The sequence below is a fragment of the Lutjanus erythropterus genome, chromosome 7 (genome assembly GCF_056507025.1).
Source record: "Lutjanus erythropterus isolate fLutEry1 chromosome 7, fLutEry1.hap2, whole genome shotgun sequence".
Lineage (NCBI taxonomy): Eukaryota > Metazoa > Chordata > Actinopteri > Lutjaniformes > Lutjanidae > Lutjanus > Lutjanus erythropterus.
This window is the reverse complement of record NC_139323.1, coordinates 5,976,465-5,991,225: the sequence shown is the minus strand read 5'-3', so window position 1 is coordinate 5,991,225 and position 14,761 is coordinate 5,976,465. Positions and strand designations below refer to the sequence as shown.

Below are 14,761 nucleotides of genomic sequence, written 5' to 3'. Positions count from 1 at the left end.
TGAGCATCTGTCTGTCAGTCTGTCACTATAATAGCGACTTTAGTCTGCAGTGTATAAGTCACAGAACTGTACAGTAACATCAGGATTTATCATCGAAACATGTTTTAATGTAAAGTTGACACTTCTCACACACGCTCCTCCCTCACAATGATTTATCAGCATGGAGTAATCAAGTATTTAAAAGTACATGAATCAGACTTGAAGCAAAAAAACAAACAAAAATAAAAAAAAAACACAGAACTGTATAGTAAAATTATGATTTATGATCATAAAGATGATTTTTATCAAGTTGACACATCTGCACAATCATATCCACCCACTTTCTCCCTCTGTCTCTCTTCTGTGGGTTGACCTTTTTTAATCTTTTACCTGGTTTCAGGTGGTGCTGCTGCTCCATCACACTCGCTCCTCGCATCCCTGCCTTTTTTTTTATTCCATTTAGCTTTCCCCAAACACATACTGCACCTGTAGGGAAAAAAAATGCTTATTATTATTCATGACACTCCAGAGTGGGAGCAACAAGGCAGTTTGACGCTCATCAAAATGCTTTCAGTGCATGTTCTGCCATTTAAAACAATGGACAATGGGTGTACTTAAAAACACAAGCATCAGACGCTTTTAGTACGCTTTGCCCTTTATAAATAAGTTGCATCATCACCATCTTTGTAACCACCATGATTACTATTATTATTACAACTACTACATTAAGAATTATGATATACTTCCAACCATTCAAACTGAGCCCTAAAGACAATAGTACAGCAGAACGCCATTTGTGTCTGCGTCAGGCGGCGCTACAGCTTGTACAGTGTACATCACCCTCTGGCCTTAGAGTGTCGATTTAGATGAGAAAAACTCCCGAAAGAATCCTTTTAAGAGGGAAAAAATGGAAGAATGCTCAAGAAGTGCAACAGAGGAGAGATCCCACTCTCATGAGGGACTGACAGGACATCGATTGCGTGTGTGCAGTAAAGACAAAAAAACAAACAAAATTACAGCATGGAGAGTCACGATGACAAAAACAGAACATTTTGTGCGAAAATGATTGGAGAGTTTTTCAATATGTAATTTGGACAATTCAGTCACATTATCCCAGAATACAAGACATGGTGTTTCTGAAGCTGCTCACATCCTTTGAATTTAATGTCTGTCTACTTAAATGACTCGAGAACAAAATACTATAAAAAGTAAAGCCACTGCTAAGACAATGAATGATACACGTAACATCAGGGTGGGCCGTCCACATTGGACAATGAATAACATAATGTAACCAGCTAAGATATGCATACAAAAGAAACTGTCAGTCACACTGGACAGATGACAGTACTGCATTCACGGTACATTAAAGTAATAAGCCCCATGATGCAGTGTAAATTATTGCTTTAAATCGTTTTTTATAGAGACATAGCAAGGTTTCATATGATAAACACACAGCAACAAAAAATACACAAATAATCTATTAAGTAACGTCGTTCTTCAGCCAAATTTAGCAGAATCTTTCGGCAGTAGAATCTACTAGCACTAATTTCTTGTCTACTAGAAAGAAAGTAGTCCTACATGAAAGTTATGTGGATTATCTTGACTAACCGGCTCGTGATTTTCTGGAAAGACACACGGGTTTGGAGGTTTTCAGATGTATTTTCAGGTGCTTTGGGCACTGCAAGCTGAGTGTCATGTAGTCCCATTATACTGGAGAGAAGGCTATGGACGGTATCTCCAAAAAATCTAGATGGATAAATAAATAGCACTACAGGTGAACCGACCCTTTAAATATTACATATATATCATTAACATTTATCTGGGCATTAATTTTGCAACTGTGTCACAGTGTTGAGTGACCAGGCTACACTGTGAATTTCATTGTGTCAGTTATACTGTCTCTTGCCAGCAATATATTTTTTCTCAAAGTTGTAAACAAACACAGAACATGAGGTGTGTAACAGATCACAGTTGACCCGTGTTCTGTACAGGTTGACCCCCACAGTTTGGCCCAGACATAACCTGTAGATTAAATGTAATTATTGTATGAAACACATTTTTACTGCCGTGGTTCATTTTTAACTTTATCAGATATATGTGATGAAGGGCTGGTGCCTGAAACGTCACATGTGGTGACACTATTAAATTTCCAAAAACAGCAGTTCCTGGTGTACGGACCTATTTTTGTATTTGTTCTTCTGTCCATCAACAAGTATTTATCGTTTTTGGATGTGCACACTGTTTTTTGAGCCTTTGATTTTTAACTGAACAACTCCTTCACCCTCGATTTGCGAGCAACTCATCGAGTTGCAGTGAAAATACGAAACAGATTCATGCTGAGCTCACTCGCATCGATTTTAGTTGGGAAGCAGTGTTAAAAAAAAGGAACGTGGATCTATAAGCCATCACTTTCACATCCACTGAGTGAAATTCAACCATGATTTGTTGCAGAAACACATCACAAGATTGTGATGTTTGTTGTAATTATTATTATTTTTCACCATTATTACAGTCAGAGAGAAGTGAAATATGATTTTAGACATTACAGAACGGGACCTGTCATCTGTAGAAATCTCACTGAGCTCACATGAACCATCATTTGTGTGAACCCCCGCCAAACCAGCCGCCACTTAGATTTTGATGCGCGTCTATTCGTGCTGTTACGGTAGCTCTGCCTCAGGGCCAAACAGGATGAAAGATTTCTCATTATATTAGACATCATTATTCAGTGAACTCTTGTTGAATGTCAAATCACCAAATAAGTCCTAATTTGATAAATCTGTTTCTATAATAGAAAATTAAAGGGAAAATCACACTGCCTATAATTAACTAGTGTATGTTTTTCGTCGATAAGTTGGCTTAATTTTTCACTCTTTTGGAGTTCAGGACGGCCCTGACTGTAAACATGTGAAACTTGGAATCATTTTACTGTTCAGTTTTAGAGAAATTTAAAAGTAGTATAATATCATTTGAGCCGACTTCCACTTTAATTTCCTCAAAAAGTAAAATAATTATAATAAAATGATTTCTCAGAATATGAATATTTTCTAGTGATTTGTTTCCTTTTTGACCAAGAAAAAAAAACACAGACGATTTCGATTTAAGTTTTTGTATTTTAAAATGAAACTCAAAAAACCACGTTTTTTGTTTTTTAATACTCGTTTCTGAAAGAAAAATCTAATAACGAAAAGATACTCTGACTCTGATGTTTCCAACTTTTACTGTTCAATTTCCTTTTTGTTGTTGTTGCTTCAGTGAGATTTATTTTCTCCCAAATTTTTATTTTTTGTTTGATATTTAAGAAGTTTTTTTTGAGTATATGGACACAAAACTGATTCCATAAGTTCTGTATAAAAAGTAGAAAATACAAGACGTATATGACTGACAGCAACAGGTTCCTGTTTTTTTTTTGTTTTTTTTGTGCTATTATTAGTGTTAACATATTTCCTTTCTGTGTGTGAGTCACACCACGACTCTTGCTTCCCCACATTGTCACTGCCATGATGATGCCACCACACACACACACACACACACACACACACACACACACTCCATTGTATGTCTGCACACGCTTTCAACTGTACAATCAGCACACACCAGTGTGTGAGGGGTGTCAGTGTTGACTGACACGCACGCTCACACTCACACACAGAGTGTTTGTGTGGTGTGTAAATGTGTCTCTCGCTGCAATCTTCTGCTGTCTTGACAACGATGACAGCAGCAGTGTGTGTCAGCCTCTGTTGGCCTGTCAGCTCGCTGCTGCCACAGCTGATCAAAGTGCGGGGAGATATATACACACGCACATGCATATGTAAGGACAACACACACACACTCCTGCACAGAGACAATAAAGACACTGGAGGAGACACATGCCGCACACATGTGCAGCACGCGCGTCATCTGAGGAGACAAAGACAGTGTGAGTCACCGTCACAACTGCATCTATATCCTGTGAACCACAGCAGAGAGGTGTCATATCAAGCTCGTTGGATTAAACTTCAAAGAATACTGCCATCATGTCAACTGACTATAGTCTGAATCTGTAAGTAAAAGAAAATATTATTCCAGATGCTGCTACTTCAAATCAGCTAAACGGCAGCAGATTGATACTGCATGCAGGGCTGGGAGGGTTACTTTAAAAATGTATCCCAATATAGTTACTAAATTCATTGTTAAAAATAGTAGTCAGCAATATAATCCAAGTATCACAATATTACAGTAATGTAACTTGATTACTTTCTGTTGCTTCTGGATTACCTCAGTGTAAAATATGGTGAAATTGTTTAGCTAAATATAGTGTTTTTAGGGCTGTAAACTAATGATTATTTTCATCATTTATGAAAGTATATTCTCAATTAATCAATTAATTGTTTGGTCCATGAAATGTCAGAAAATGGTGAAAAATGTCCTCAGATGTCTTGTTTTGTCCACAACTCAAAAATATTGAGTTTACTGTCAGAGAAAAGTAAAGAAACCAGAAAATATTCACATTTAAAGGTCCAGTGCAAAAGATGTACAGGGATTTATTGTAAGAATATGGCACAAACTGAATAAAATATTCATAAGTATGTTTTCATTAGTGTATAATAAGCACAAAATAAGAACTGCCACATTTCGGGCTGGGGTCGAACAAACCAAACCCTTGCTCTAGAATTACTTCTTGCATTTTTTCACAAGTTTCACAGCCATCATTGGTTCTCCTACACAGATGGAAGGTGATGTTAAGGCAAGGTATTTGCAGTCTTAAAGCTCACAACTAAATGCCACTAAATCCTACACACTGGTCCTTCAAGAAGCTGATGTCAGACAATTTTGACTTTTTCTTAATTAAAAAAATGACTGAAAACCATTAATCGATTGTCAAAATAGATGCGGATTAATAATAGATTAATCATTGCAGCTCTAAGTGTTTGTCCAGCTGTTTCTTCCTTTGTTGTGCACAATTTATTGATGTATTGATTGCAGTGGTGGACAGTAACAAAGTATATTTACTTGAGTACATTTTTTGAGTATCTGTACTTTACTTTAGTATTTTTTTTTTGGAAACTTATGACTTTCACTCCACTACATTTCAAAGACAAATGTACTTTTGACTCCACTACATTTCTAGGAAAATTGTTGTTACTCCTTACTTTTAGTCTAAGCACAGCTTTGAAGTCAGCTGTTGCTGTTTTCTCTTTTCTAAAATGCGATTGGCTGCATGCTGTGTTCCTTACAGAAGGAAACCAATCACAGTACCTGCTCTCACCTGGGATTGATGTAAAAGCAGAAATACATCATCCAGAGGTTCTGTAACAAGAACAAGCAAACTCTCCCTCTGTCATTCAAACTAAACTCAGTAATGGTGACGGCAGGAGAAAGAATAAATTAAATCTCAAGATGTTATTATAATTAGAAAAAGATAAATAATTCCAGGTCGGCTTTTAATGTTGGATTGTTTTTATGGGGTGAAAAATACTACATAATTCATGTATGTATACTGCCTCTGAAGACAGAAAGAAATCTCTGTTATTTAACAGACTTGAAGAAATCCTTACAGTTGATTCTAATTTTATATGGTGATTTTAATATAGTTACATCAGAAAATGACAACAGCTGTCCTTTTTGTTTTTGATTGTATTTCTATGCTGAAGTTTTTATAGGTGTTTCTATAAGCTTTGTGTAGCAGAGTGGTTCTACAAGCAGGTCAGTGCATCATTAGATGGTTTCAGAGAGTTACAAGCTTCTGTAAATGCATCATGAGAACAATACAGCATGTACTGATAATAGAAAATGTACTTTGTAATTTGTAGTTTTGAATTCTTAAGTATTTTTTAAAGCAAGTACTCTAGTACTTTAACTTGGGTAAAATTTTGACTGAGCAACTTTCACTTGTAGTTAAGTAATATTTGACCAGGAGTAACTATACTTTGACTCAAGTTGTGTTGAGTACTTTTTCAACCACTGACTGATTGATTTAAAGACAAAAAATTATGAAATTTCCACCCATTTAAGCATTTTGTCCACTAGAAGACATGATAATGAATTGAAAACAATGTACTACATTAGATTATATGTATGGTGCACTTCTGCCTTCAGTCATCATACTGTCATTGTCAAAGATGATATATTATATCAGGTTAAACATTTGTAACATATTTGGTATTGTAATCCCAGAGTAATCAAGTTGGATTACTTTAATATTGTAATTCTTGTATAAGGTTATTGATTACATTTTTATCAGGTAATCAGTAATTGTATTGGAATACATTTTTAAAGTAACCCTCTCAGCCCTGATCACAGGTACACACAACAAGTTTGGTTCAGAAAGAAAGAAAACATTTCTTCAGTATGACCAAATACAAAATCAATGGAAAGAAGCGAGTGGGCGTAAGTAGACATGAATTTGCTCGAGGCAGCACAAGCTCAGCAAAAAAATCTGCACGTATCCCGAGGCTTTATGAATTTACTTCATAAACATACAGATGAGAGGAAGAAGCAAAGAAAAGTAACAGACAGAAGTGTCAGTTTGAGCTGCTCATGAGTGGTTCGCTCTGACTGCCAGCACTGCAGACATGTTCATAGCTATCCGGCTACACTGTGGTTACAGTCAATCAGTGTCACCGTGTGCACACACCCCTCGTTTCCCTTTCAGACCTCTTCACAAAGCTGCTGAAAGCAACTTGTGCGGAGGAGAGGAGAGAACCTGGCTGAACAGGAGGTGTTTCAGTCCAGCTCACATACAGCTGATCAGTTCAGCAGTCGACACAGGCAGCGAAACGTGTGTTATATATGCAGAGGAGGGAAGCAAAAAGTACAAATGCTTTGTTACTGTACTATAGAAGAGTATTCTTGGTATTTATTGATTTACTTTTCACTTTTACTCCTGACATTTGAACTAATCAAATGTGAGAAATATCTGTTCTTTCTACTCAGGCTCATTGTTTTAATTTTACTGCATTTGAGGGCGATTTTTGGTTCTATTTATTTTATTTTATTTTGCATCATAGTGTGACGCAACAACAAAAAAATGACTGAGACAAAAACAACATAAAACTCTCAACAAGATGAAAACAACACAAAAGATGAAAAAGAGATAACAAGATGTGATGGGACAAAAAAGCAATGATATAAAGGCTGCAACAAGATGGAACAAAGACAGAAAAGACAAAAAATATGTAAAAGATGCAACAAGGCAAAAAGAACATAATAAGACAAAAAGGACATAAGAGACCTAACAAGATAAAAAAGACATAACAAGACAAAAAAGAAGTAACAAGCTAAAAAGGACGAGACAAGATAAAAAAAAAGAGGTAACAAGACAAAAAGTACACAACAAGACAAAAGAGGACGTTATAAGACAAAAAGAACGTAAAAAGACCAAAAAAAACATAACAGGACAAGAAGCATGTAACAAGATAAAAAGGACATAAAAGACATAACAAGGCAAAAGGGATGGAAAAGATGTAACAAGAAATAAGACAAAACAGACAGAGAGGGCTACTTTTTACTTTTATACTTATACATTTCAGAGCCTGTACTTTTTCCCCCTTGATTAAAGACACTGAAAACTTCTACTTCTGTGTATTTTTTTTATAGACAAATAATGTGTGTGTCTTATTTGTCCACATATAACAGTACAGTGATTGTGTGTTGGGCTCAAGTGTGGGTGACCTACACTAAAATAGTTCTTTGTCAGAATGTGTCCAGTGCAGTTCTGTTTTTATTTTTCTACATTTGCTGCCTTTTATAATACAAGTACAAAGTTCAAGGGTATCAGAGTTTGAAACATTCTTGTTATGGCTGCTGCCTCATTTTGTCCTTCCGAGCTCACTGAAAAGGACACGTTGCACTTCCTGTGACAAAAGGAGGAGAAGAACGCCGCCCTCGTTTTCACTACATTCCTATAGTTTCCATTATACTCTCACACATGCATTTATTTGCTCTAATCACAAGAAGAACCGCTCTCTCTCGCCACACACACACCACACAGAAGTAACACTTGCTGAGATTGTAGTGTTTTGACTTTCCCTCCTTCACCCTTTGTGTGCGTCTTCAGAACACCTTGGCACTTGAAAATTTAGCAAAGAAATCAAGTTGCTATCCTTAAATTTTTGTCCGTTGAATCGAGTCAAACACCGACTGTTAGCCATGCTGAGGGAAGACACTGACATTGATCTGCTCATCATTAGAATTATAATTTGTTTTGTTGTCGTGCCAGAGCCTCCTGCTGCGCTTCATGCTGAGTGTTGAATGAAACATTGTACATGACAGAGCTTCCACCTTCCTCTCTGCCATCTGTCTGTCTGGAGTTATTAAATGCTCCACAACCTGATGGAATTTGACCCAACGCTGGACTTTCTTCAGAGTTTAATAAAGATCATATCAACATTTTCCATGTACAGGTTAAAAAGATCAGAAAATTGCTACTCCTTATAAATAACTCCGGTGTGAGTATTCATTTCAAATTCTTGAGTGCAAGCTGGATTAGTCATCTCACTGAACACACGTGCCTCCATTTTATCAAACGCAACAATCCACATAGCTGACGGTCATTAAATGTTTTTTTCCAGCGGGAAGTGGAGAAAAAACGACAAATGACAGTCTTGTCATTGACTTCAAAGGGATATAGGATGTGGAGAGAACAGATGGAGAGAATGTCGCCCAGGCAATAGATAACATGATGAGAGGGGTCTGCGAGGAGGAGGTGTGGTGGGCCAAGTTGGTATCGTGTGCGACTGATGGTGCCGTGGTGATGGCAGGGGCTTGTAAAGGCATAGCAAGCAAGCTAAGATGAATCAACATACATGTCCTAGTCCAGGGGTCTGCAACCTTTACGATCAAAAGAGCCATTTTTGGCCAAAAAAAAAAAAAAAAAATCTGTTTGGAGCCGCAACTATTAAATTCTCTCTTTTCCTCAAAGACTTTTTTTTGGCAGCCATAGATTATGGAGACTCAAGAAGATGAGCCACCATCACAATTTAGAGGAAAAGACACAGAGCCATAGACACAGTGTTTGATATTTTAGTTGATGAAACACTTTTTTAAAATTTGGTGTACAACATACTGCAATAGATTTTTGAGTTTTGTGTCCAACTCAAACTTTTACAAACTTTCTGCTAACCTTTAGTTGAGATAATTTACTATTCTTCCTTACTATTTTGTTGCTTTAAATTTAAATGGTTTAAGCTATAATTTTTTTAAATACAACATTTTGGGGTCTCTAAAATTCAAATCTTTAAATTTATCTAAAGAAGAAAAGTAAATTATCTCAACAAAAGATCAGTAGTTGGTAAAACTTCACTTGGGCTCAGAACTGATGTACTCTGTATGTATTATGTTGGCTTGAAGTTTTGAGCTGTCTCAACTTTTTCATAGACCTACAACAATGAATCATGAAAAATATTTTTAAAATATAATGTTATTCATTTCCATATCATTTTTGTCAAAGTCACAGGAGAGGAGCTGAAGAGCTGCATGTGGCTCTGGAGCCTCAGGTTGCAGACCCCTGTCCTAGCCATTCTGTGTGGCTAGGACAGGGGAACTTACTTTAAAGTTCGTGGAACTTACTTTAAAGTGGAACTTACTTTAAAGTTCATTTAAAGCAACAGTAAATGTGTATTTCTGAGTTTGTCACACCACAGAAATGTGTTTTTCACCACCCAGCCAAATCTGAATGATTAAAAAATTACAAAGTATAGAAAATTAGATCTCAAAATCATGAAAAAATGATCAGTTTTCTCTGCTCTGAAATGCTCAGGGCGTGTTCAACAACCTACAACCTGCATCCCTGCAACCTGAAAATGAACTGAAACATGGACACTCTGTCTAGTGGCTTTGTAGGACATGTCCATTCATGTTTGAGCCACCAGAGCCGGAGGACGGTGACAGGGTGGTATTTTTTTCCTTCTGTGTTGGGTTGTTGGAACTGAAGTGAGCTGAAGTGAACTGCTGGGCTGATTTGGACTGAAAGAGTTGTGCAAGGTATGTTTGTAACTGACTGTTAGGGATTGTGAGAGGAAGGGGAGGTGGCACCGTTCGTGAGTAGGTTCATGGGACATATATAATGTTGGTGGACCATGGCTCCAGCACACCACCGCTCCATGTTTCAGGTCCGCCCAAAAAATCCAGAACACAGAAATCATGAAGTTTACTGGTCAAACTCCACAATTCAGTACTATATAGTTCTGTCTTTTCATATGTTTTCTTCAGCTATTTCCTAATATGTATACTGTGTTTAGAAGAACTCCCCTTTTCCTTTATATGATCTTTAAAGGATTCCATCAAGAGCTACTCTATGACAAAACAGCTTTAAGATATGCTGTTGGGGCTGCATTGTAAAAGCAGGCACAATTGGGAGAACCTAAAGCACAACTTCAGGATGAAGGGGCTCCTTGTACCAACTACAGCTGGAGGCAGCAGGTGGGTTTGTTACCTCCTCAGTGTCAATGAACATTTTCTGAAAGTCTACCAGGGACTTACCCAATGCCTAGAACATATAGGCTAAATGACAGTGTAGATTACTTCATTCAATTCAAAGTTCAATGAATTATATGTAACCTAACTTATTTGTCATACTCCTGTACTACTACTCCTGTTTGACTCATTTTGTATAAAGCTTCAGTCACCAGATGCTGAAGGGGTGAATCCAGTGCAGATGAGGAAAGCACGCCACTACTTCCAAACCTGCTGGGATCCAGCAGTTTTCATGTTCCACGACTTCATGCATGACTGCCTGACGCTCCTCGGCAGTTTCTCTCCAGCTCTTCAAACATCAGCTATCACAGTGGATGAAGTACACGGCTGCCTGAGAACAACCCAGACAGTGCTCACAAAATACAACACCAGGTGAGTGACTGGGAGAGAGCTGAAAAGTTGTGCATGGCTGCTTGAATATCTTGAATAATGTGGCATGTGCCACAGACCTGGGCCAAAGCTGAAAGCCTGTACGGACCAGCGTGAGAATGATGACAACACAATAAACTGTGTTATAAAGGCCAAGATCAAGCTGCTGACATCCTTGGAGGATGCAACTGAACTCATCACAGACCAGTGGACCATCCTCAGTACCAGACTATAAGAGAATTTAAAGACCTGGCCAGAGATCAGCAGGCCTTTGCAGCACACCAACATCCTCTGCCTGGTCAACCTCAACCTGAGACAGGCTTTACTCAAATCAAAACAGTCAAGAAGGACTGGGGGTCCCGTCTTACATTGGGATCGTGTAACTTTTTCCCAACCGTTTGGCAAGTCGTCTGTAGAAACTTTGTGGAAAACAGCAGGCACTTTCCAAAAACGTGTTATATATGCAGAGGTGGGAAGCAAAAAGTACACATGCTTTGTTAATGTACTATAGTAGAGTATTCTTGGTATTTATTTATTTACTTATGTATGCTTCTCGCTGTCGTCACACCTAAAATCACGCCTGTAGTTGCCAGTAGTCAATCTGAAGACGCTGATTGGCTGCACCACTTTTGGTGCAGACACAGACGGATAACATGAAGCCTGGCGAGATGGATTCTGGCAAGGTAAGCCATTACACACTATCAGTTAAAACAAGCAGCAGCTGGTAGATTTTGGAATCCAGCAGCCACAGCAGCAGGTAGAACAGTTCATTTCTGACCCTGGTGACGCCATAATGGAGTTTGGAGTCGGTCAGGACACAGTCAGACACAGTTTTCCATGTTCATAAGCTAATAATTGTTTAACATGCTAACATTTGCTAATAAGCACTCAACACAAACCACAGCTGAGGCTGATGAATGAAAATTGCTCACCATCCTCAGTGATGCCCCACATGGCTCGGAGACGATGTCTTTAAAACATTCTCTCTGCTCTGAGACACTTACTCAAATATTAAACTTTCATGGTTTATGCACAACACATAACTTACAATTCCTCCTGTGGGGGAGATGTCTGTACTGAAATATCATGAGAATCAATTTAATAGTTTGAAGACATTTCACTCTGAATCAAAAATGTCAACCTGCTGGTGGCACTCGATTAAAAGTCAGTAGATCACCAATGTCATAAGGATTTGTTCTCTGGGGGACAATAATGTCCATGTCTAAAAGTGAATGGCTTAAAATGTTAGTCAGGAGTGACGGACCAACTGACTCAGTCTCTGTGCATCACTGACCCCCTACAGAAACTGCTACAACACTGACATGAATTTCACCAGCAGTGTCTCAGAGTCCTCTACAAACAAAAACTTACTTTTCAACCATGTCATACAGTCTCATAAAGATTCTACACATAGGTGCTTTAACCTTTAGATTTACATTTTTAAAGGTCCTATACCACACGCAAACCTGAAAATATGGAGAATATCGCTGAATATCTAATCTTATTCTATTTTCATTATGACAGTTCCTCACCTCACCTCTGCTGTTATACACTGGGGCTTTTTAACTGCTCAAGTGCAGACATGTTTGTTCCATCTCACTTTTATATTTGGCATCTGCAGTGATCAGACATTTTTATGTGCTCTTATAAATTTACTTTTAATCATAAAAAAAATTAATATTCTACTAGATGGGTTATTTCTATAATCAGCACTGAGTGGAACATTAACATGATAAAACAAATAAACCTATTAACACTCAAGAATGTTTGTTCTCCTGAGACCTGGGAGAAAAAAGGTTTTAAGATTTAGATTTTTTTTTTACATAATTCAAGCAATTGGGATATAAGACATGATTCTTTGTCCAAATTGTTATTTGCTTATGTTTTATAACATGTCCCTTCTAGTGGACATCGGGTTAATATCAGAAAACACATCACAAGGCATACATATCTCAAACAATGGAAGTGAATGGTGACCAGAATAAAAACATAAAATGCCTCCATACTGCTGAAGTCTCCTAAAGCCCGAGCATGCCAGGTTGACTAAAGAAGTGTTATTTACACTTGGTGAACTATCTCTTTAAAAAGCAGTTATTGGTTTCCGAGAGACATGCTGCACTTAACATCTTCCCACTGCACCCCTCTGTCCTGCACCATTTCTGAATAAAGTGCATTGCTATCATTTGCAGGTCTCCCAGAGGTCCGGTGGTCTGAGCTGTACTGGATCAGCTGTTTTTAGCAGTCAGAGTAAAGACATGTAGAATGGTGCAGAGAGTCCACTTCTTTCTGCGACCTTAGATATCGGCTGATCATGTGGTCACACAGATCAATAACTCTTCTTCCCCCTCAGTGCTCCTGAGAAGAAAGTCCCTCTCTACCCAACAAAGGACATGGGCTAAAATGTGTATTTTGAAAGGCTTAAAATTGATGTCAACTTATAAAATGTTAATATAATACAGTTAGGACTATCATAAATAAAAACACGATGCTCATGATGGCAAGAATAACATATGTTTAGATATTTGATCACTTAACTTCCTTACTGCCAAAACATGCCTGGAATTCCTGCAAATTTGAAATGACCGAAGTTCTCTATTGACCACGCCCATGTGTACATCACTAGCAAGACCAGGATGAGGCTGCTGACTGCTGTCAAAGCGTCCTCATGTGCAAAGTGAGATGTGGAGTTGTGCAATCATTAATAAACAAGGGTAGCAAGAGGTATGTTGGCAGAACAGAATTCAGAGCAGACCTTACCATTTCCAAGTGGTAGTTGTGTGCGTCTCTGATGAGCCGTGAGTAAAATCAGTTATTTCTGACTTAACAGGAAATTAATTGAGCCTTTAACAGCATAGTGGTTTGCTGCTTTTTTCTGGTAAAGTCGTCAGATTTGGACAATCTTGGTCAAAGCGGAGTCAACATGATTTCTTTCTTGTGAGTATTTGTAACTGCTAAATATGATGGGGGGATTATAGTTCTTTGTTTTCTCTTTCCTTTCCTAAAAACTTGGGACTGATTTTCATTGAGGAGGAGTCTTTAACTCTTTCCCTGCTGGCGTCTTTTGATAAAGTTGCCAACCAGCAACAGCATTTTTGACAAAATTCACTGATTTTTCAACACCCACAGAATATTCACTTCTATGAATATGTTAATGTGGAACATATCAAAAGAAAGAACCGATCTTCTAGTTTCAGATGCAAAAATCTGTTTTGTTCTAGCTTCATTCATTCTTTTTTAAAGCACTTGAATGCTGGTTGGTTGCATTAGTCTACTTTTCAGGCAGAAAACAGTCAGCAGTTTTGGGATGTGCAGATCAGGATACACTGCAGCTTCACAGCCTCCCAGCTCATGGACTTTGAATCCATTCACCAGCATCCGAAACCAAACTCAAGTAACAAGACGGAGCTTGAAGCTCATGACAGCAGAAACTGTTGATGGCCAAGGGACCCGCTACCTGTTATTTTGCTGACTTGGTAAGCTAACCCACCAGGCGGGTGGGGCGAGCCCATGAGTGTGCAGTAAGAAACCAGAGGTGTGTGTGTTAGTGTCGAAAAGAAAAGGACAAAGGGGAAAAGCAAAAGGTGAGGAGATTAAAATGGTTTGACTAAACAGTAAAATAAAGTGTAGTAGTAAAATAAAAATGATATAACCTACTAGAAATAGGGTCATTATAAATTAATATATTTATTATATTATTTATAAAATCCTAGCACAGAACGTTCACAACAGTTTGGAGGTACAAATATCTGCACAGAGCCTTTTGTCATGCAGACTCCTGCACACTTGCAGATGCTGAAGTATTGTACTCATGCAGTATTGTATAGTTGCAAAATGTGTGCTGTTAAGATAAAGTCAGTACAGAGGAATTAACAAAATGCTGTGTGTTCTTACCTATATCTCAAGGTGAATGCACACAGTCCTTAGTAAATACCTCATACTGAGCTACCCATATGTCACA

General features: G+C 38.0%; 1 protein-coding gene and 1 pseudogene across 1 annotated transcript in view; both read left to right on the top strand.

Moving 5' to 3' along the window:
- The window catches only part of LOC146323478 (uncharacterized), a 38,211-nt pseudogene extending 27,173 nt beyond the window's left edge, over positions 1 to 11,038 (top strand).
- Positions 11,039 to 11,471: 433 nt separating this feature from the next.
- The window catches only part of LOC146323477 (SUN domain-containing protein 2-like), a 28,787-nt gene continuing 25,497 nt past the window's right edge, over positions 11,472 to 14,761 (top strand). The window contains exon 1 of the mRNA XM_084723119.1: positions 11,472 to 11,486. Within this exon, the coding sequence (XP_084579245.1) occupies positions 11,472 to 11,486 (15 nt within the window). The remainder of the gene's footprint in view (positions 11,487 to 14,761) is intronic.